Source organism: Myotis nattereri, assembly GCF_964212035.1.
Source record: "Myotis nattereri genome assembly, chromosome: 3".
Taxonomy (NCBI): Eukaryota; Metazoa; Chordata; class Mammalia; order Chiroptera; family Vespertilionidae; genus Myotis; species Myotis nattereri.
The window spans coordinates 20,931,349-20,955,190 of NC_138077.1; the positions used below are offsets into that span (position 1 = coordinate 20,931,349).

Genomic DNA, 23,842 nt, shown 5'->3' on the forward strand with positions numbered 1-23,842 from the left:
CCCGCTGTAGTTTGACAGTCTGTTCAATGCTGCTCTGCCTCTGTATCTATTTTTGTTCATCAGTTTATAAATGGTCTTTATTATCCATAAATGAGTGAGACCATGTGGTAGCAAATGCTTTTATTTATTACCCAACCCGAAGTTAGCCTCTCAGGTGACCAAATTCATAACAACATCTCATCCTGACGGTGTCAGAGTAGTTGGAAGGTCTGCCACCTGTTCTCTCCACAAGCAGTCAGAGTAAAAACATTGTTTGCTGTGCAAACTGAGTTCACGACTAGTCCCCTGGCCCAGCCGCTCCCAAACCTCTTCCCTTTTGGAAATTCTACCCGCGTTGTGGAACTTTTGAGGGACGTAATTGATCCAATCACACTTTGACATCCCTTGAGATGTCACCATGAAAACTCCTCAGAGCAGCCCTGGCCTCCTTCAGGTTCCCAAACCTGAGATGAGGTCGCGCACCCGGGCCCGCCTCTTTAATCTCCAACTCATCGGCGCCAGCGTCTCGCATTGGTCCGCGGCTGCAGGGAGGCGGGAGAACAGCCAGGTGGCGGCGGCTTGGGTTTTGCTTGGGGGCGGGCCTTTACGGCGCGGGTGGAGCGGGGCGCCTCGGACCCCTTCTCCGCGGGCCCGCTGCCCCGTGCGGGGGCGGGAGGGGCGGAGCCTTCCGGGCGCCGCGGGCTCCTCCTCCCAGGGGCGGGCGAAGCGCGGTCCTTTCCAAGGAGGCGGGGCTTAGCGACGGGGGCGGAGCCAGGCACCTCAGGCCCCGCCTCCGTGGGCGGGCAGGCGGGAGACTGGGCGGGTTTATTCTCCGGAGCGCAGGCCTCGGCGGCCCTGCGGACCCGGAGGAGGGGCCCAGCGCTGAAAGCCCCGCCTCTGGAAGCCACTGTTTTAGCCGCGGAGCGTTGGAAGCTGCCCACCACTCGGTGGCCCAGCCAAACGGGCTCTGGCTCCTCCCAGTGGCCGGCCGGGGCGGAAGCAGGAGGCGGGGTAGCGTGTGCGCGGCCGGTCTCTTCTCCCGCGGCGCTGGGGCCCGCGCTCCGCCGCTGCCGGATCCAGCGCTTCGCCGGCGGCCAGTTTCTCTCCGCGCCCGCCCGCTCATCCACCAGGCCTTTCTCTCCTTCGCGGCCCGTGGCGTCCACCCGGCCGGCCCTCTCCCGCCCCGTCTCCTACTCTGCCCGCCGCGGCCCCGGCCCCGATGGCTCTGTGCAACGGAGACTCCAAGGTCAGTCTCTGGCGTGGGGTCCCCGCCTCGCCGCCTCCGGACGAAGGCGAGACTCAGGGGCCGCGAAGCTACGCCGCGGGGCCCTTCCGCGCCCCCCCACCCCAACCCGTTTGCGCAGCCCCGCGGCCGGGGCAGCGGCGCGTCGGGGAGGCACCGGTCGGGGCCTGTGGCGTGCTTTCTCCTCGAGAGGGGCAGGTGCTTTGTTGATTTCGTCTGCGTGTCGGGGTTCCTGCTCCCGCTGGGCTCCGGGCGTCGGGGAGGGCGTTAGTCCCTCGCGGCCGCACCGCCGGCCCCGGCCTCCCCGCGTCTCTGTGGGGCGCCGGTCCGCGGAGCGCGGTCCGAGGGTGGGGGTAGGGAGGCGAGCGTGTGTGTGTGTGTGTGTGTGTGTGTGTGTGTGTGTGTGGCTTTCCACAGCCCGCATCCCGTCCCTTCAGGAGGATGGGGGCCTTTGTGGCGATCCCGGGGCCCGCACGGGCCTCGCGTGCGGGGATCGACCTGGGCCATCCCCTCGTCTTCCCGCCACCCCGTTTCCCGCCTGCCCTCGGTGGGGCCCATCCCGACCCCCAAGCCAGCCTCGGGGTCCCCGGCGGCGAGGCCAGCCCTCGGCGCAGCCGTATGACTGCTGCCCCCCGCCCCCCGCCCCGCCCGGGGTCCGACGCCGCCGGGTGGCCCGAGGGTCGCGCACCCCGCTCCCCTCCCCCACCCTCCGAGCGCTGGAGCGTTTCCAGCCCCGCCCCGCCCCGCGGGCGCCCTCCCTACGGTACAGGTTCCTCCGGCGGCCGGACGGGCTCCCGCCGCGGGGAGCGGTCCCTGGGATGCGGGCCGCCACCCGCACGCCGGGAGGCAGGGGAAGCCGGGAGTCCCGGCAGCGGGAAAAGTTGCTAACTCGGCGCGGGGAGAGCGCGTTGGGTCCCGGCGGCGCTGCTCGCCACCCCCGGCTCACTTTTCTCTACCTTCGCGCGCCTCGCTCCCGAATCGAGCGCCTTGGCTTTCATTTCGGGGTCACGGTGTAAGTTGGCCTGGAACCCTCACCGACCCCCCCGAGTCAGGTTCATCCGCGGGAACCGGCGTGGTGTGGAACTGCGATTTCCCTGAGCAATGTGCCCCCTCCCCTGCCCGCTGTTGGGGCCCTGGCTTGAAGGACTCACTCCATTTCATGTCAGGCAGGTGTGTGGAGTTTTAAAGGTCAGGTGCGGGTGGGGGTGGGGGTGGGGGGGAGGGGATGTCAGGTGGTACTGTTTTACTCGGGCTGTGTTCTCTGACCGAGGTGATGCCCGAGTGTCACACTGGCATCGGTTCTCAACTTGTGGGTCGCGACCCCTTTGGCGGTCGAACGACCCTTTCACAGGGGTCGCCCAAGACCATCCTGCATATCAGATATTGACATTACGATTCAGAACAGTAGCAACATTACAGTTACGAAGTAGCAACGAAAATAGTTTTATGGTTGGGTCACAACATGAGGAACCGTATTTAAAGGGCCAGAAGGTTGAGAACCACTGCGTGACTACTGGGTCCTCTCGGTGAATGCTTGCACAGTATCTGGTTAAGCATTCAGGTAGTGTTGGTTGAACAGATGAGTCAGGTTGTACAGCAGCTGATAATACTCTTTTCAGACTGAGGAAACTGACGCTCAGACTCGCGAGAGCTCTTTCTCAGGATGAAATAGGTGAATGAAGACACTCTGAGCTTAGAATGAAACCTCGGCGTACAGCTCTTTCCTGTACACTAGACTAGTTAGAGCATTTTTCTTCCCTTGTATTTTGAGCCTTACAAATCATTGGCAAGATTCAGCTTTGTCCTGGTAGAGGAAATGACGGTGTTACTAGAAGGACCCAAACCTCATTTTGCAAAGTACTGGTATGTGGTGATTTGAGAAGAGCATTTTTACAAAATTAAGTAACAGAAGAAAATTCACGATTCAGTTTCCAAACGACTTTATCTGTCTCAGGAATATAGAATATACACTTTCTTCCTAGATGCTATTTTTTTTTTCAACTTGAATTTTAAAGAGTATCAGGTGAATTGTTGATTAACTTTTTTTATTTCAAGCTCCTTTATGTTTTATAACAATCAGGTGTGCGTGCGTGTGTGTGTGTGTGTGTGTGTGTGTGTAACTGTACTAACAATTAGATATGGACTGAATTGGAAGCATTTTCAAGAGGATCAATGCAGGGAAATAACATATTTCATCAAATCTATGATTATGTCACATACTCCTAAGTGGCGGGGGACGGGAGGGCAACAATTAAACCATGATATGTCATTGATCATAGGAACCATTTCAAGTGAAGAGATGTTTAAGTATGGGAAATATGAGTAATAAAGTAAGTGAAATAACATATTTCTAAGAGATGCACCTGGAAATCTGAGTAGGCATCCTCTTTCCATAGCTTGCCACTAGACCACCTCTCCCTCTGGAGTAAAATACAAATACTGGACCCACGCTTACTTTGTACATCTCTTGTGTCTCCTAGTTCATAAAGGGAGGAAAGAACTGATTTTGATTCCTATTCTGGTGTATTTCAATTTTTATCAGGAATTTCTAGAATGACTTTTCTTTTTTACATGATAGAAATTCAGGAGAGATCTAAAATCTGTAAAAGCATTTGGACTGTTTTCATTAGTTTTGTCCATCTAGAGTATTATTTTAGAGCTGGAAAGGACCTTTATGTGTTCCAGCTTCATATGCTGAAAAAACAGCTGGGACTTAAAACCTAGTTTTGTTTGTTTGTTTGCTTTTTTCAGGGCTACTTTGGTTAACTACTCAAGATAAATTTTTGTTCCTTTAATAAATGTTATTTAAAGATCTTAAAGTAAACAAGAACATAGGCCTAGTCAGTAATTCTTTTTTAAAAAAATTTATTTTTATTGATTTCAGAGTGGAAGGGAGAGGGAGAGAGATAGAAACATCAATGATGAGAGAGAATCATTGATTGGCTGCCTTCTGCATACCCCTTACTGGGGAATCGAGCCTGCAACCCGGGCATGTGCCCTGAATCAGAATTGAGCCCGGAACCCTTTAGTCTACAGGCCGACGCTCTATCCACTGAGCCAAACCAGCCAGGGGTTAGTCATTTTTAAAAAAATGTTCACAACTAATTCAGTGTTGTATATGAATAGAATGAATGCCAAGCATTAGATGTAATAACTTTTCAATTTTATTAAAGTAGGATTAATGGTCTTTGGGCCACTTGTCAAGTTTCCCAATCCTTATTGTTATAAAACATAAAGGAGCAAACTTCAGACTCTTGCTTGCTTGGAGTAGAAGTAGGCCTTGCCCCACCATCTTCACTGAAATATTAACTAGGTTATTATAAATTAAAGTTGGATTAAAGTTGTTTTATAAATACTTATTGATGTTAAAAATTTAAATTTGGCACTTTAAGTATAAGTTTTTGTACTTGAATGGGAAGAAGACCTGAATTTTTATCTGGGATGTATTGAGAATTAATTGTCATTTGATAATCCTATAGTACATTTTTTCAGAGGTCAAAGATGGTTTGTTTGTTTTCTTTGCTTCAGATTTTGTTCTGTTAAGATATTAATCTAGAATGGAAGAGCTGTTGCAGACAAAAGGAATGGTTTATGGTTTTTATTGTTTTCTGTTCTTAGACTTGAAAGGTTTTGAAATTCCTCTAGGAGCTTCAGATGACCTTGCCTTTAGTGTAGGCCAACTTGTCTCTTAAGGAAAATAATTGTCTTTCAAAAATTTTAAAAAATATTTAGGCTTGTCCTATACTGTTCAAATATATTTTTTTTTCTTAATTAAATCTTTATTGTTCAGATTATTACATTTGTTCCTCTTTTTTCCCCCCATAACTCCCCTCCTCCCAGTTCCCGCCCCACCATCCGCCCTCACTCCCCACCCACTGTCCTCATCCATAGGTGCACGATTTTTGTCCAGTCTCTTCCCGCATCTCCCACACCTCTTTCCCCCCCAAGAATTGTCAGTCCATTCCCTTTCTATGTCCCTGATTCTATTATGATCACCAGATTATTTATTCACTCGATTCTTAGATTCACTTGTTGATAGGTGCATGTTTGTTGTTCATAATTTGTATCTTTACCTTTTTCTTCTTCCTCCTCTTCTTAAAGGATACCTTTCAGCATTTCATATAATCCTGGTTTGGTGGTGATGAACTCCTTTAGCTTTTTCTTATCTGTGAAGCTCTTTATCTGACCTTCAATTCTGAATGATAGCTTTGCTGGATAAAGTAATCTTGGTTGTAGGTTCTTGATATTCATCACTTTGAATATTTCTTGCCATTCCCTTCTGGCCTGCAAAGTTTCTGTTGAGAAATCAGCTGACAGTCGTATGGGTACTCCCTTGTAGGTAACTGAGTTTCTTTCTCTTGCTGCTCTTAAGAGTCTCTCTTTATCTTTTGCTCTAGGCATTTTAATTATGATGTGTCTTGGTGTGGTCCTCTTTGGATTCCTTTTGTTTGGGGTTCTCCGTTCTTCCTGGACTTGTAAGTCTATTTCTTTCACCAGGTAGGGGAAGTTTTCTGTCATTATTTCTTCAAATAGGTTTTCAATATCTTGGTCTCTCTCATCTTCTGGCACCCCTATAATTCTGATGTTGGTACGCTTGAAGCTGTCCCAGAGGCTCCTTACACTATCTTCGTATTTTCGGATTCTTTTTTCATTTTGCTTTTCCGGTTGGGTGTTTTTAGCTTCTTCGCATTTCAAATCTTTGCCTTGATTCTTGCAGTCCTCTGGTCTGCTGTGGGGAGTTTGTATAATATTCGTTATTTCAGTCCGTGTATGTTTAATTTCTAGTTGGTTCTTTATCATAACATCGAGGGTCTCATTAGATTTGTTGAGGATCTCATTAAGTTTATCAGTGCCTTCTAGACAGTTCTTGAGAGACCTTAAAAGTGTGGTTCTGAACTGAATATCCTCCATTGACAGTTTTGTCCTGTTTCTTTGTCTCCGCATTTTTTATGCTCTCTTGGTGCACCCCCTAGTGGTCTTTGTGTGCAGTCCTCCTGTAGTTAAGCCTTGATTGTTGTAGTTAATACTAGGGGGATTTGACCTCCAGGCCAGCTGGCTGTGAGAATCAGCTGTGTCTGCAGTGGGAAAACTTCTGTCCTCTAGGGAGGTGCTAATCTAGCCTTTGCCTGAGGCTATCTGCGCAGGGCTTGGGCGGGGCGGGTGGGTCGCTCGGGCTCGGGATCAACAGGGTGGGCCGGAGAGAGCAGTTATGGCAGCTCTCAGTTCCGTCCCTAGGGACTCTGCCTCACAGAGTCCCAGCAACCGCTGCAAACCTCGGAGAGAGAGATGCCTTCGAGTTCCGACTGAAGCCAGGCAGTCCCGCTTCTCCAGTTTGAGTCTGGGTCCCTAGAGACTCGCCCGGATCTAGAGCTCAGAATCTGAGACTCCGTCCCGATTGAAAGCACCAACCGCACCCTCCGCCGCCAGCCCGCTCCGCGCGCACTCTGTACCTGAGTATTTCACTTCAGCACTGTGCCTCCTCTGAGTCTGGGTATGATATTCTCTTTCCTCCTAGTTGTAGAATTTCCACTCAGCCAGCCTTCCTGTGGTTCTGGATGATGTCCGTTCCGTCTTTTAGGTGTATTTTGATTTGGTTGTTCAAGGCAGCAATCTCCGGCGTTAACCTATGCCACCATCTTGGTTCAAATATATTTCTTACTGTTTTTTTTCTTAGGCCATTTAATGAATTATATTCCAAAAGATGCTGTTGGATGTAGTAAATAATTGTTTGCTATCCACAGTGATAAAAATTTCCTCCATTATGGTACTTACTATTTTCATGATTCCTACAAACCTAAATTCTATTTAGATGCTCAAAATGAATGAAATCCTCTGGGTTAATACATAATTCTGAAACACTGTGAAACAACAATTAAAAAGTAATTGTTTCATAGAATTTTGAATCTTTGTATAGTATATATAATTCTGGGTTGTGTAGAGTATTCTTTTCCCATGCTTATTGGGGAATAGAGATGTTTTTGTGTTTGCTCAAGAATCACAGTGGTTCCAAAAATAGGTTTACTTTAGTAATAATGTGAGATGAGTTGATATACTTGTTGGTGGACCCTTGTCATGGCTTTGGGTTCTCGGTTTGAGGACCCAGGAAATGCTTATGTAGTTATGTCTACATGTTGCCTAACAGAGTCCATTATAATGTGACTAGTAGCCCGGCGCGCGAAATTCGTGCACGGGGGGCTGTCCCTCAGCCTGGCCTGCACCCTCTCCATTCTGGGACCCCTTGGACATCCTCACTGGCAATCTGGGACCGCTGGCTCCTAATCGCTCACCTGCCAGCGTGCCTGATCGCCCCTAACCACTCTGCCTGCTGGCCTGCTCACCCACAACTGCCCCCCTCTGCTGGCCTGCTCTGCTCACCCCCAACTACCCCCCAGCTGGCCTGATCGCCCCCAACTGCCTCCCCCATCAGCCTGCTCGCCTCCAACTGCCCCCCCACCTCCCCGCTGGCCTGATCGCCTCCAACTGCCCCCCCCCCCCCCTGCTGGCCTGCTTGCCCCAACTGCCCCCCTCTGCCAGCCTGCTCACCCCCAACTGGCCCCTCCTGCCGACCTGCTTGCCTCCCAAATGCCCCCCCCCCCCCCCTTGCCAGCCTGATCACCCTCAAATGCCCTCCCTTCCTGGCCTGATCGCCCCTAACTGCCTCTGCCTTGGCCTGGTCACCATGGCTTTGTCCAGAAGGTCTCCTGGTCTAATTAGCATATTACCCTTTTATTAGAATAGATAGGGAATATAAAAGGTTTCGTTAATAGTAGTGTGATTATATATTCCCTGTCTAAACTGGGGCACTTGATCCTAAAAGGAGGTGCTAAAATAAGTTGAATTTCTAATAACTTTTCTAATTGCTGTAAAATAATGTTACCAAACACATAAAGCTATTTTTAGGTATTTGATAAGAAAACCTCTATCAATTTGTCTGTGAGGTACAGTATCCTGTCCAGCACATCTTGGGCTCACCAGGCTTACCTCTCTAGAGGTAATGACCAGTGCTTCTCTCTAGTTTCTCTTCCCTGATGTCTTTCCTTCATTAGTTACCCCTTAAAAAAAGATAAGTATGCATTTATATTGAAATAAATAGTAAAACTACTATTTAGTATAGTATAACTTAAAACATTAGGAACATTAAAAATTGCTGTTTCTTTGTAAAAAAAATTATGGAGAATGAGTGTTGGCTTTCCCTTCGCATCTTTTCTATGCCTTGGTGGCTTTCAACATGCATGTTGAATGTCATGAAATATCTCCAAGAATTATTTTAATTTGAAGTGTTTTCCTGGAGTCACTTCCTCTGGGACATCCTTTTCATCACAGAGACTTTTCTTATTGATGCTGATAAGTTTGCTTTTGCTAAGTTCCTCTGGCTGCACATTCTAGAAGTGCTCAAACTGCAACCATGTCATCATTGCCACAACCAACTATTTCTTCTGTAACTGCATTTACATTGGATTAGAATTTCACTTCTAGCATATCACTTTTCATGTTTTTGCTACACCTTCATCTTTGTTGTTAAGTTTCCACTTTGGATTATCCATATGTTATAATGTCATATGGATTTATCACTAGGTGTCAAGAAGGTAACCTCTTATACTTTTGTCTGTTTGTTGTACAGTGACCAATTACCAACAGACTTTGAAAGAAGGGACGTGATTGGTCACTGATAAAGTTGTTTATCTGTCGTTTGTGATGATTTGTGGACTGAAGAACTGGCATTGAAGTTTGTACTATATCTACTCACAGTTGATATGTTAATGAAATTTGAGCCATGTTTTTTGAGGCTAATCTTAGTTAAATAAACCTTGGAATAAAACATGATAACAAATTTGTGCATATCAGAATCATGCAAAGTGAAAACTGCCTGTAATGTGCAAAAAACAAACAGGTTGAACTTGGATTTGGTGAAAAACGTGAAGGTGATAATGAGACTGAATGGCATAGTGGTCTTTCGAAAATACTTTATTCTTTCTTCACTTAAAAATATGTATTGAGATGCATATAGATTAATTGAAAAGAACAACAGTATTAATGAATCCAAAGCAGGGTTTTATTTTATTTTTATTTATTTATTTCTTTTATTTTTTCCAGTGGGGTGGTAGGGGTTTGCCCGCGCTGGGAAAGGATGGGGGAGGGGATCAATTGGGAAAAAAGGAGATATAGGTAAAACTTTAGACAATAAAAGAAAAATAGTTTATTCTTTACCAAAAAAATAGATTAAGATTAAGGGATTGTAGATATATTCCTTAAAGTGCATTGTGTGTGTGTTAGTGTTTGGATGTGTGAAGGCAAAGGTCTGGAAGGAAAAAAGTTTTAGTATTTCTTGCACTAATATATTCTGTAAACTGCTTCTTTCTGTGACCTGATTTTTCTACATTGCTCAGTATTCCTAATTAAAACCATATTTATGATCCGAGTAATTCTTTCTGGCCTGTGATTGGCCTTTTGCAAATCCTCTTCTATAGATGGTTGTGATCATTGCTTTTTTCATTGCTGTAGCAGAAGTGTTAGTGGTGTTGCCATAACCCAGTGGTTCTCAACCTGTGGGTCGCGACCCCTTTGGCGGTCAAATGACCCTTTCACAGGGGTCGCCTAAGACCATCCTGCATGTCAGATATTTACATTACGATTCAGAACAGTAGCAACATTACAGTTAATGAAGTAGCAACGAAAATAATTTTATGGTTGGGTCACAACATGAGGAACTGTATTTAAAGGGCCAGAAGGTTGAGAACCACTGTGCCTAACCAGTTTGGCTCAGTGGATAGAGCGTCGGCCTGCAGACTGAAGGGTCCCAGGTTTGATTCCAGTCAAGGGCATGTACCTTGGTTGCCAACACATCCCCAGTAGGGGTTGTGCAGGAGGCAGCTGATCGATGTTTCTCTCTCATTGATGTTTCTAACTATCTCTCTCCCTTCCTCTCTGTAAAAAAATCAATAATATATATATATAAAAAAGAAGTGTTAGTGGTGTTATGAAATCTGCATTTATTTTTTCACGTGAAGAGAAAGGATTATACAAGAGCCAAAAAGACTAACTTACACTTTTTTTAATGTGCGAATTTTACAACTGGAGGTGGGAAAAACTCAAAATATGTTTATTGTATACATGTAGAACATACCAAAGAATATAGAGGGCAATATTTAAGATCACCTAAAGTGCTATCACTCAGATACAACCTTTGTTAATACTTTGGTGTATATCTGTTTAGACTTTTTTTCATACATGCACACATACACTATTGTGTTTTATACAATATATTTAAAAATGAAACCATAGTGTATATGCTTCCTCCAAGTGGATTTCCAGTGTATATACACATTTAAAAAGCTTTTTCATAAGTTCAGATATTCAGAACAGCATAGAGACTAGATTAAAATGAATGTGCCTATCAGTCATTTTTTTTTTTTTTTTTTTTTTTTTTTTAGTCTTCACCCAAGATATGTTTTTATTGATTTGAGAGAGAGGAAGGGGAAGAGAGAGACATCAGTGTGAGAGAAACAGCGATTGTTTCCCATCTGTGCTCCTACTGGGGATCTATCCTGCAACCTAGGTTTAGGTATGTGCCCTGACTGGGAATCCAGTCTACAACTTTTTAATGTACAGGATGATGCTCCAGCCAACTAAGTTACTCGGCCAGGGCACTATCACCTGACTGATTTCAGTACATAAGCAGTCATGTTTTATCCATACCCACCTACACTTGCATTCTTTTGTACCCAGTTCCAGGAAAATATTTCAGCACACAGAGTTAACTTTATGTTTTGCCAGATTGCCTTCCAGAAAAGTGTCAATATACTACACAGAGATAAGATTTTTTAAAAAACCTTTAAAATTTTTATTGTTATGGGTAGATGCATATATATAATTTTCCTAATAAAGAGAGTTGGGCATGCTTATACTCTGGCATCAAATTTTACAGTTTCTCATCAGTATATCCATCATAGGAAAGCCGTGAGTACCAGGTAGGGTCATCATATAATTTATTGTCCAATTGGATGCTTTTGAGATTTGAAAGAGGAATTATTAATAATGCCAGTATAACAGACATAAATCAGGACTATATTTGGCACGACTGGATTGTATGCTTACCATATTATTAGATAATACATGTAGGATGCACTATACATAAAGTGATTATATCATATAGTCAGTAAAGGGTAGCTTTTATTAAAGTGTTTATGTATGCTGGTATATGGATATGTATGAAAATCTTCACTTTAAAAGAAGTGTTTTGAATTGGCAACTTAGAAAGTTCTAAGTTAACAGTTTTTGTTTCTGTGTGTTTTTGGAGTTGACTGTGACAACTGTTTCTTAAAGTAGCTTTAATTTTCATAATTAAGACGTTTGTATTAATATTTGCAGCTGGAGAATGCTGGAGGAGACATTAAGGATGGCTGCCACCACTATGAAGGAGCTGTGGTCATTCTGGATGCTGGTGCTCAGTACGGGAAAGTCATAGATCGAAGAGTGAGGGAACTGTTCGTGCAGTCGGAACTCTTCCCATTGGAAACACCAGCATTTGCTATAAAAGAGCATGGATTCCGGTAGACTTTTTTCTTATGTTTTTCTGAGAATATTGAGCATACATTTTAGGATATTTTATTATTAAGTTGCTTGGGCACTGCATTTTTTTTAAATGAATATATGACATGGATTGGTTTTACAAGAAATTTCCCATGGTTCTGATTTTAAAAAAAGGAAATATTTAAGTTTTTCAGTTAAAAAGATTACCGTAACTTTAATTGCACAGTCATGAGGACTTGCATTATTTTTGTTTTTTTAAAAAATATATTTTTATTGATTTCAGAGAGGAAGGGAGAGGAGAGAAGGGGAGGGGAGGGAAGGGGAGGGGAGGGGAGAGAGATGAGAGAAACATCAATGATGAGAGAGAATCATTGATTGGCTGCCTTCTGCACATCCTCTACCGGGGATCGAGTCTACAACCGGGCATGTGTCCTTGACTGAAATTGAACCTGGGACCCTTCAGTCCACAGGCCGATGCTCTATCCACTGAGCCAAACCAGCTAGGGCAGGATTTGCATTTGGATGTTTTATCCTATCTAATAATAGACAAACATGGTAATTAACCATACCTCCGACACACTTCCCATTGGCTAATCAGGGCAATATGCAAATTAACTGCCAATCAAGATGGCGGCCGGCAGCCAGGCAGCTGAAGCGAATAGGAGGCTTGCTTGCTCCAGTGATGGAGGAAGCTAAGGTTCCCCGCCTGCCGCTGCCGGCCTCTGACCTGCACTCTAAGAAACAATGTTGCAATTATAGAAACTAAACAAACCCCAGAAACCTGCTTTCAGCCAGCCGGGCCTCAGAGCTTGAGTTGCAACAGTGTTTCAATTATAGAAGCTAAGCAAAGCTCAGATACCTGCTTTCAGCAGCCAAGGTCTTAGAGCTGGAGCTGAGCCTCAGAGCTAAAGCTGGCTCTCAGCTCCAGTGACAGCCATAGAAGGTAAATAAATCCCAGAATAAAAAGAAAAAAAGGAGAGGTTGGGAGCTTCAGTCACCTGCCAGCCTGAAAACGGCCTTCAGCCCCTCACCCAGACTGACCAGGCACCCCATTGGGGACCCCACCCTGAAGGGGGTGTGACCAGCTGCAAACAGCCATCATCCCCTCATCCAGGCTGGCCAGGCACCCAAGTGGGATCCCGACCCGGAAGGGGGTGCGACTAGCTGTAAACAGCCATCATCCCCTCATCCAGGCTGGCCAGGCACCCAAGCGGGACCCCCACCCTGATCTGGGACACCCTTCAGGGCAAACCAGCCAGCCCCCACCCATGCACCAGGCCTCTATCCTATACAGTAACAGGGTAATATGCAAACTGACCCCAGCAGCGGAAGGACTGGGAATGACTGGTCACTATGACACACACCACCAGGGGGCAGACGCTCAATGCAGGAGCTGCCCTCTGGTGGTCAGTGTGCTCTCATATGGGAGGAGCTCTGCTCAGCCACAAGCCAGGCTGATGGCTGCCAGTACAGCGGTGGTGGTGGGAGCCTCTCCTGCCTCAGCAGCGCTAAGGATGTCCGACTGCAGTTTAGGCCTGCTCCTCGCTGGCAAGTGGACATCCCCCGAGGGCTGCCGGGCTGCCAGAGGGATGTCTGATTGCCATCTTAGGCCCAATCCCCCCGGGGAGCTGGCCTCAGCCAGCAGGTGGTCATCCCCTGAGGGGTCCCAGACTGCGAGAGGGCACAGGCCGGGCTGAGGGTCTCCCCCCCACCCCCCCGCCCGGAGTGCACAAATTTTTGTACACCGGTCCTCTAGTCGTATATAATAAATGGCTAATATGCAAATTGTCCTCCCCTTGACTGAGAGTTTGTCCAGGGGGTGGGGTCGGCCTGCCAACCACCTGTGGTTTCTCCCCTGGCCCTACCCATGCATGAATTTGTGCACTGGGCCTCTAGTGTTTTATAAGATTACTGGGTTAGACTATGTAAGGCTATTGTTGTCATTCATTCATTGATCCCAGAGTATTTCATCAAAGGACTATATACAGTGGCTAGAATACTTAAATGAGAAGAATTCTGTGCACAGAATTTTGCTTCCTATGCCAAGAAACTAATTTCTATAAGATGAAGATTTCTTAAATCTTATATAAGGGCTAATTCCACAGCTTGTACTCTTAGAACTAGTCCAAATGACAGCAAACACACACACACACACACACACACACACACACAATATGTTTCTTCCTTTAACAGGTATTTCTGGTTAATTCTATGCCTTTTCTCATTAAAGAGTTGGGAAATGTCTGGCCAGGCCATATAAGGCCTGAAAAATCATTTAGTCTGGCCCTGCCAACGCATTAGGGGTGAGTTAACCAAATATAGCAGACTAATTTTTAAGTTGATAATTTTATATGGCTCATAAGTGATGATATAAATATCCAAATGGCCCTTGGCAGAAGAAAGGTTCCCCACCCTTGCATTAAGCTAATACTCTTATCTAGAAGTAAGCAACTGCAGTTTATATCCTTAATTGGCTCTTAAATGTTAATGCTATGTTTTTTTCAAAAATTAATTTTTTTAAAAATATATTTTATTGATTTCTTACAGAGAGGAAGGGAGAGAGATAGAGAGTTAGAAACATCGATGAGAGAGAAACATCGATCAGCTGCCTCCTGCACATCTCCTACTGGGGATGTGCCCGCAACCCAGCTACATGCCCTTGACCGGAATCGAACCTGGGACCTTTCAGTCCGCAGGCCGACATTCTATCCACTGAGCCAAACCGGTTTCGGCAAAAAATTAATTTTTTCTTACAACAACTATTTTAAGAGCAAAAAATTCACATTTAAAGACCTCATAGACATGTATACATTATCCTGTGATTCTTGTTTCTGAATTATACTGAATTGGAAATCTGAAAAGGCAGGTTTACTTAACTCTGTTCTAGTCTTCAGATGCAGGTTAAAACAGCTATCTTTTTAAAAAAAAATTTTTTTTAGTTTCTTTATTGATTAAGGTATTACATATCTGTCCTTATCCCCCCATTAACCCCCCCCCCCCCCCAAACCCCTGCTCATGCCCTCACACCCCTGGTGTCCGTGCATTGGTTATGCTTATATGCATGCATACAAGTCCTTTGGTTGATCTCTCCCCCTTACCCCCACCCTCCCCTACTTTCCCTCTGAGGTTTGACGGTCTGATTGATGCTTCTGTGTCTCTAGATCTGCTTTTGTTCATCAGTTTATGTTGTTCATTATATTCCACAAATAAGTGAGATCTTGTGATATTTATCTTTCTCTGACCGGCTTATTTCGCTTAGCATAATGCTCTCCAGGTCCATCCATGCTGTTGCAAATGGTAGGAGTTCCTTCCCTTTTACAGCAGTGTAGTATTCCATTGTGTAGATGTACCACAGTTTTTTCATCCATTCATCTGCTGATGGGCACTTAGGCTGTTTTCAAATCTTAGCTGTTGTAAATTGTGCCGCTATGAACATAGGGGTGCATATATCCTTTCTGATTGGTACTTCTGGTTTCTTGGGATATATTCCTAGAAGTGGGATCACAGGGTCAAATGGGAGTTTCATTTTTAGTTTTTTTGAGGAAACTCTTTACTGTTCTCCACAGTAGCTGCACTAGCCTGCATTTCCACCAGTAGTGCCTGAGGGTTCCTTTTTCTCTGCATTCTTGCCAGCACTTGTCATTTGTTGATTTGTTGATGATAGACATTCTGACAAGTGTGAGGTGGTACCTCATAGTCATTTTGATTTGCATCTCTCAGATAATTAGTGACTTTGAGCATGTTTTCATAGGTCTCTAGGCCTTCCTTCTGTCTTCTTTCGAAAAGTATCTATTTAGGTCCTTTGCCCATTTTTTGATTGGGTTGTTTATCTTCCTTTTGTTAAGTTGTATGAGTTCCCTGTAAATATTGGAGATTAAACCCTTATCGGAGATAACATTGGCAAATTTGTTCTCCCATGCAGTGGGTTTCCTTGTTTTGTTGATGGTTTCTTTTGCTGTTGATGGTTTCTTTTGCTAGTTTCATTTTTTTGCATGTACCTGTCCAATTTTTCCAGCACCATTTATTGAAGAGACTGTCTTGACTCCATTGTATGCTCTCGCCTCCTTTGTCAAATATAAATTAGCATAGTGGTTTGGGAACAGCCTTTTTAAACAGTATAATTTTAGAGTAAGAAGGGACCCTTTGCCGGGGTCCAGCCACAGCGGGTCCAGGGGTCCCCAAAGGTGTGGACGGAGTCGGCGAAGAAGGAATGACACGGAGACAGCATTCAGTTGATCAGCAGCCTAGCCAGGATCTCCAGCCAAGTTCTGGTCTCCATCTCCAGAGAGGTTCTGCTGTTTATTGTCTTGTTACATCCGTATTTATCCCAGTTGATTTTAATCCTGTCAATTTCTATTACAAAGGTTAGGGCGTTTCTTATCTCCATTCCAGGGAGTAAAGATTATGTAGCTTAAGCATGATTGTTTGTAGTTAAAGTGATTAACTACCCGCCTGGCACTTAGTTAAGGAGTTTCATCCCCTCCCTGACTTCAGGGAAAAATTCCTACCTGGGGAAACAACCTTTCTAGGAGAGGCATCCCCTCCCTGACTTCAGGGAAAAATTCCTACCTGGGGAAACAACCTTGGTTAAAACACACAGCGCTAAGGGGAGCAAACATATTAAGAACAGTATGCTATATACGCCAGGTCCCTTGAAACATATGCTGTGCAGATGTTTCTTTCCTGCAGCGACTGTGTCAAGCAGCAAGGATGGACCGGCTTCCGGCAACCCTTGAGTTTATTTAATTCATCTGTCTTCATTTGCCATTGGGAATCAATTTTAAGAGAATCAAAGACGGTGAAAAATCCAAATGGCTCTTTGTCAAATCCAAGCTTCTTCATTCCACAACCCAAAAGAAACCAACAAAACATTCCCAGCAAACTAACCCAGACTAATTGTTTTAGAGTAGGATAGATAAATACTTGGTAATAGAAGTCTAATTGTTTTTCTTGTCACTTGATCATAAAAAGTTCCTAGATCTTGCTTGTGCCTAGAGCTTCTTTTTGGGAGAATAGGAACTATGTGGGTTTTATAACTGTAATCTTTGCCGCTGAGATAAAATATTTGACCACTCCTGGTTTTGTTTTTGTTTTTTTAGAATAAATGTTAGTTTTATGACATAAGAGACATCTTAACCTACTTGTTTGTAGAACCTTGATCTGCTTGATAACATAAAGTTGATATCTGGAATGCCTGATGGCTTATTGGGCCTCGTAATTGTAAATTAGTTTCAAAAGAATAGCAGCATAGAGATAGAAGACTCAGAATGAGTGATTAGCTTTTCTCAAGATTTACTGAGATGAGAGTTTTCATAATTGGTGTAAGTACTGCTTGAGTTTTTATCCTTGGCTAAGACCATTGCCTTTTCAAGTATTACGACTCTTAGAGTTTTGAGTTATTTATTAGATTAATGTGGGATGCTGGGCAGTCCTATAGTGATTATCCTTTATAAAACTAAATATATTGAAATTATAGAGGTTGTGAATATTAATATATTTTATAGAATTTTAGCTTCTACATATTTAGGATGCCAGGTTACATACCTACATTAGGTTTAACCTGACGCACCCCTTTAGAATTGTCTTAAAGATGTTATATTTATCATATGAGCAGGTTGTCTCCAGTTTTTTTATAAAGAAGATAGGCTAGCAAACAATATATAATATAATTCATATTACTAATACAAAGTTCCAAAAGTGGGGCTTTTGAGTTCACTTAAATTATTGTTATATATTTTTTAAAATGCTTGGTGCTGGGGGAGGATGAAGAAGGTAAAGGGGTAAAATTTATGGTGACAGAGAGAAACTAGACTTTGTGTGTTAAGCATACAATGCAATATGCAGATGATGTATTATAGAATTGTATACCTGAAACTTATATAATGTTACTAACCACTGTCTCTCCAATAAACTTAATAAATAAATAGCACTAGCTGGTTTGGCTAAGTGGATAGAGTGTCAGCCTGTGGACTGAAGGGTCCTAGGTTTGATTCTTGTCAAGAGCTCATGCCTGGGGTTGTGGGCTCGATCCCCAGTAGAGGGGATATGCAGGAGGCAGCCAATCAATGATTCTCTCTCATCATTGATTTCTCTATCTCTCTTTCCCCTCTCCTTTTCTCTCTGAAATCAATAAAAATATATTTAAAAAATAAATGCTCTAGCTTGCTGAGAAATTTTTATGAATTTGACATATTATTCTTCTAGATATATCATAAGCCTAGCATTTTAGTTTATATGCTTTTAGATGGCAGGCAGCCACTAATTATAAATTGTAATCCAGATTTATTTGTAAGTAGATTTTGGTTAGATCTTGGAATACATTTTCCTTTAGAAGTATAGATAAATCAGGATTCCTGCAAACTCAGACTTAAGATGAGTCTGAGAATATCTTAAATTGAGTAAAGGGCCTAAGTTTACCGATTGTATGTAAGTGGGCGTGTGTGGCAAACTGGACAGCATATATGATGTGTATGATAGTACGATAGTGCAACTCTGTGATTCATTATTTGTAGCCATCTGAGAGTCAAGGCCTGGCTTTGCCAGATTTTTTCCTTTTTTTTCTTAAATAAGATCCAGAAATCTGAATTTTTTTTGTAAAATTCATAATAGTAATAAAATGTTCTAAATTTTTTTGAGTGAATACTGAAGGCCAAATTTGATGTGTCAGTGGCCTGGTGAGGAACATGGCCTCAGTTTGTAGCTTCCTTTATACTAATACTTTGAGTCTCAAGTTAACCTATAGAATGCTCTGTGAGTTGTAGTGTAGATAAGTTATAATATTGACCTCGGTTCTGGGAGCAAGGCATATGGGGCTAAAGTGATTTTAGCTCCTTTTGCTGGGTCTCAAGTAAAATTGTTGGGAATATTGGACAGGTTTTGAAGAGGCCAAGTTAGGTAATTCTTCACATTTTGCCATTCTTTGTTGTAGAATATGTTGCTCTGAGTCATCCAGAGACTTCATAATACCTTTAGTTCTTTTGTGACCTGCTTTAACTCCTTGCCTCCCAGAAGGACATATACACTGAGTGGCCAGATTATTATGACCGACCAGATTATTATGACCACTCCATCAGTACTTCATTGACACTTCCAAAAATACTGAATATTGAAAACTTCCTAAGCAAATACTCTCAAGGTTTTATTATTATTATCATTATTATTATTATTTGCATAACGAATTCTTCATTGTACTGATGGGTGGTCATAATAATCTGGCCGGTCATAATAATCTGGCCACTCAGTGTATGTTCTCCATCTTTTAGAATTCTCATTTACTTCTTCCATTAATGAGGAAAACAATCAAAACAAATTTATGCCACCTTAATAAATAGAAACATTGGTATTTATATATTTGGAAGTTGTGCTTATTAACAAATGTTGACTTGAGGCTTCCACACATTGCAGTAGAGTAAGTATAATTAAGTTCTTTGGGAGGATATTAAGTAGTTGTGATAGAATCTAGATATCTACAATGTACCAAAAACATAAACTCGCTGAATCTGTAGACTTTGTAGAAAAGTTCGCAGTTAGAGATTCTTCACTGACTCTCTTGCTTAAATCCACAGTGCTATTATCATCTCTGGAGGACCTAATTCTGTGTATGCAGAAGATGCTCCCTGGTTTGACCCAGCAATATTCACTATTGGCAAGCCTGTTCTTGGAATTTGCTATGGCATGCAGGTACATCTGTAAATTTGCCTTAAGAGCTGACTTAATTTTATTCTGTTTGTGAATTCCACTCTATTAGTATTTTCTGTCTTTAGACTATTTAGGATATTTAGTTGTATTAGATAATTTGTGCATATTATATCTGTTTGTGAGTTGTTACACTGGTAAGGCAGAATGGACCTGAGTGGGAATCTATTTTTAGAAAAGTAGCTCTATTACTGCATATAGCAATATTGTCCATTAAAATAAAAACAAGTTTGACATTCAAATTTACATAAAAGTAGCAGAAATAGTACACAGAGCTCCTGTATACTTTTGCTTAGTTCCGTTGACATTTTTAATCATTTGAGAGTAAGTTGTAGACATGATATCCTTTCTTTGTATTTCCTAAGTACTAGAACTTTGCCCTACATAGCCATAGTACATCTATCAAAATCAGAAGTTAACATTAATTCAGTGTTAAGAATCTAATCCACAGACTTGATTCACATTTCACTGTTTTTCTTATTAATGTCCCTTGTAAATCCTGGATCCATTCCAACCATGTGTTGTATTTAAGTTGTCATGATTCTTTGACTCCTTTAGTTTGGACCCATTTCTTTGTCTTTCCTTCTCTTTCATGACCTAGATAGGTTTTATTTTTAAGTTACTTTTTACACTATCCCTAAGTTTTGGTTTGTTTGATGTTTCTTCATTATTAGGTTCAGGTCATATATTTTTGGCAGGAGTACCACAGAAGAGACTCTGTGGTCTTCCCAGAGCATATCATTAGGAGACATACAATGTTGATTTGTGCCTTGACTGGTGATGTTAATTTTGGTCATTTGGTTATGATGGTCACTGTAATATTAATAATTATTTGTACTTTGGGGCTGTACAAAAGCAAGAATAAATAGGGACTAATTGAGATGTTGAGATAAGCTATTCTCCTATGAGTGAAATGTTTAGAAATATATTTTGGCTCGTTTAATGTATTTTTTGCTACTTTATTTTTAAGTAGTATAAGTTTAACAGGTAAGTAGATGTGATTATTGAATAAGATGATAAATAATTCTGAGCCTATAACATGTTACATTCTCACTTATCAAAGAACTAGGGGCCCAGTGCACGAATTCGTGCACCTTGAAAGGAACTGTGGGCCACAAGGCTGTGGTGAGCATAGGGATGGGTCTCGGCCCATCCTCCATGCCCCCGCCTGGCCCCTACTGCCACGGCCCGGTCCCCTGTCTGCTGGCAGCTCTGCTCCCACCACCGCCGCTCCCATGCACCAATGGCGCTGGCCCCACTTGCACCCACTGATGGCGTGGAGTGATTGGGGCCTGTGCCAGCAGCGGGAGCGAGCAGCGGCTGCTGCCTCTCACCCCGCAGGAGCAGGGGGATGTGGAGAAGTCCTCAGTGGCAATCGGGGCTGGCGCCTGGTGCCAGCAGTGGGTGCAAGCAGTGGCTCCAGTGCCGGCTGTGGGTGCAAGCAGGGCCTGCACCGGCAGTGTGTGTGAGCGGCAGCTCCAGGGCCGGCAGCAGTTGCGAGAGGTGGCTGCTGGCCCCAATCGCCCCTCAGGAGCAGGGGGAGGTGGAGAAGCCCTGAGGGGCGACTGGGGCCAGCAGCCGCTGCTTGCACCTGCTAATGGTGCCGAGCAATCGGGGCTGGCACCGGGTGCTGGCAGAGGGTGCAAGCAGCTGCTCCGGTGCCAGCTGCAGGTGCGAGTGGGGCTGGCGCCTGCAGCAGGTGCGAGCGCTAGGCGGGACCGTGGCACACAGGAGCAAAGAATTTTCAGTAACCACCAGAGGCTTGCCCAGGTGACAGTGACTGGAGCCCCGCCTTGGTCATGTGCCCCCACTCACCTGCTTCACCATCTCGCCGCGGCTGACACCCACCATGTTCCGTGCTCTGCTGCCGACATCTGCCATGTTCTGCACGCGCCCCCTCGTGGTCAGTGAACGTCATAGCCACTGGTTGTTCGGTTGTTCCGCTGTTCAGTCTATTTGCATATTAAGGTTTATATATATATAGATGATTTCTTCAATATGATCTATTTACTGAGAAGGTGGGAATATAAATAAATACATTTAAGAAAAGTTATCCCTGGTGATAAGCAAAATGACTTTCCAGTTAAGATAATTTTAAAAATGCATTTTATTTAACCAGATCATCTGAAAATTGAATTAGATGGGAAAGTATTCCCTGAGTAATACATTATTAGTAACTGACATGTTAAGTATTTTGCCTTTTCTAGCTAGTGTCAGAAGCAATGTACTTTTTTTTTTAATGCAGAATTTTCTGCCATGATAAGAATAGCCAAGTAAATATAGTGACTGTGGATTAACTGGTTTATGAATTATCTTGACCTCTTTTCCCTTTTGACCAACTTCTGGCTTAGCACATACTAAAGTGGAAGGGAGGATAGGGTCAGAATACAAGTGGAATTAATGTAATTGTGAGATCCTAATTGACCAAAATGGAATTGGTGTTAATTAAAAATCAGCTTTTTAATTTCCTCATAACCTGGTCCTCCCTAATTGATTATTGAGAATTATCTGTTAATTTTTAATTTCTTGCATAAATGACTTGATAAAGATGTATCATTTTTCCCAATGGCTGAGTTGTTTTAAGTCCGTGTATTGAGCATAATTTAAATTTTTGTAAGTGGGCAAAACCAGTCTGATTGAAACTGTTGTGCTTTAATATGAATATTGTACCGGGAAGCTGTTTAAAAGGTAGAAAGTGAACAGACCAATATATTTTCTTCTAACTGACTCTGGAGTTTCAGTGAAGGAAAGAAATATAAATCAATCTATCTAGCCCTAACCGGTTTTGCTCAGTGGATAGAGCGTTGGCCTGTGGACATGTAGTCCAGTATAGGTCAACATAGGTTTTACAGTGACTTTAAGAGAACATTAAGTGCCCTAACCGGTTTGGCTCAGTGAATAGAGTGTTGGCCTGCAGACTGAAGGGTCCTGGGTTTGATTCTGGTAAAGGGCATGTACCTTGGTTGCGGGCACATCCCCAGTGGGGGGCGTGCAGGAGGCAGCTAATCGATGTTTCTCTCTTATCGATGTTTCTAACTCTCTATCCCTCTCCCTTCTTCTCTGTAAAAAATCAATAAAATATATTTTATAAAATATTTTTAAAATCAATAAATCAATCTATGTATATATAAAAACCTAAGTGACCGAACAACTGGTTACTATGACGTGCACTGACCACCAGAGGACAGGCACTCAATGCAGGAGCTATCCCCTGGTGGTTAGTGTACTCCCACAGTGGGAGCACCACTCAGCTGACCAACGGGTGCCAGATGCAGGGCTCATAGCTGGCAAGAGCCACTGTGGTGGTGCGAGCCTCCCTTGATTGGGACTGACTGGGCACGAGCCCGCGGCAGGTGCAGCAGGGCCTGGATGAGCGGGAATGGCAGGCAAGAGAGGCAGGCAGTGTTGGACTGCTGGTTTTGCCCCATCCCTGCAGGCCAGGGATCTGGCTGAAACCGGCAGTCTGACATCCCCTTGGGGTCCTGGATTGCGAGAGGCACAGGCCAGGCTGAGGACCCCACCGGTGCACAAATCCGTGCACTGGGCCTCTAGTGTTCATATAAAAATGTGAATATTATTTCTATTTTTGATACAAGAGCAGGATATTAAAAATCACTGGTCTAGAAGACAGCTTTACCAGACTTCATTTCTTGCTAATTGTTTGTTATGGTTATCCACTTTGATTTAGAAGAAATACTGATCACTAAAAATATGTCAAGTACATAGTAAAAACTCTACAATAGATATTTTCTTCTATAGGCAAATAAGCATTGCATAGTAAAAGGCTCGTTTTCCCCTGTTAATGTTTTCTGAAAAGCCAAATGGTGTTATGAATTTGAGTTGGATAATAACTTATTTTTAGGTTTTCCCACTTAATATTCAAAAGAATATATATTTTTAGAAGAGTCTGCATCCCATTGCGTTGAACATTGGAAATTGGCTGACTTTAAAAATATACCTTTGCCCCAGAATATAATTTATTGATCTCCTTTGCCAGAGTAGTCAATATTAATTATATAGCACAACTTAATAATTAAGTTAAAAGGGTTTTGGTATACTGAGAGGCATTTTAACATCTTGTAAAGAAGAGTCTCACAGGATTTTTTTTTTTCACCCACTTATAGTAAAATTGGTCTGGAAAATGCTTCCTTAATTTAAATAGTAGAGGCTGACTATTTCTCCATTATGTCAGCTCTCCATATAAATATAAGGCCACATTTTGCTGTCATTCAATAGGGATGTTATGGTAGCCAGGGCCAGACCTACTTATGTTAAACGCATAAAAAGGTTTGCCTTTATATCATCAGCTTTCATAGTAGAATAATGGAATAGACTTGCCACTTCTTAAGGACTTAGTTGGGCAGTTTTAGCACCAAAGGTCTCACTTGAATGGTA

The 23,842-nt window shown here is 43.4% G+C and overlaps 1 protein-coding gene across 3 annotated transcripts in view; it reads left to right on the top strand.

Annotated features, from left to right (window-relative positions):
- The first annotated feature begins 790 nt into the window (after positions 1-790).
- Positions 791-23,842, top strand: part of GMPS (guanine monophosphate synthase) — a 61,559-nt gene continuing 38,507 nt past the window's right edge. For all 3 annotated transcript variants that reach the window (XM_081087064.1, XM_081087062.1, XM_081087063.1), the window contains exons 1-3: positions 791-1,225; positions 11,591-11,772; positions 19,318-19,432. In XM_081087064.1, the coding sequence (XP_080943190.1) occupies positions 1,199-1,225; positions 11,591-11,772; positions 19,318-19,432 (324 nt within the window). In that variant the 5' untranslated portion in view covers positions 791-1,198. The remainder of the gene's footprint in view (positions 1,226-11,590; positions 11,773-19,317; positions 19,433-23,842) is intronic.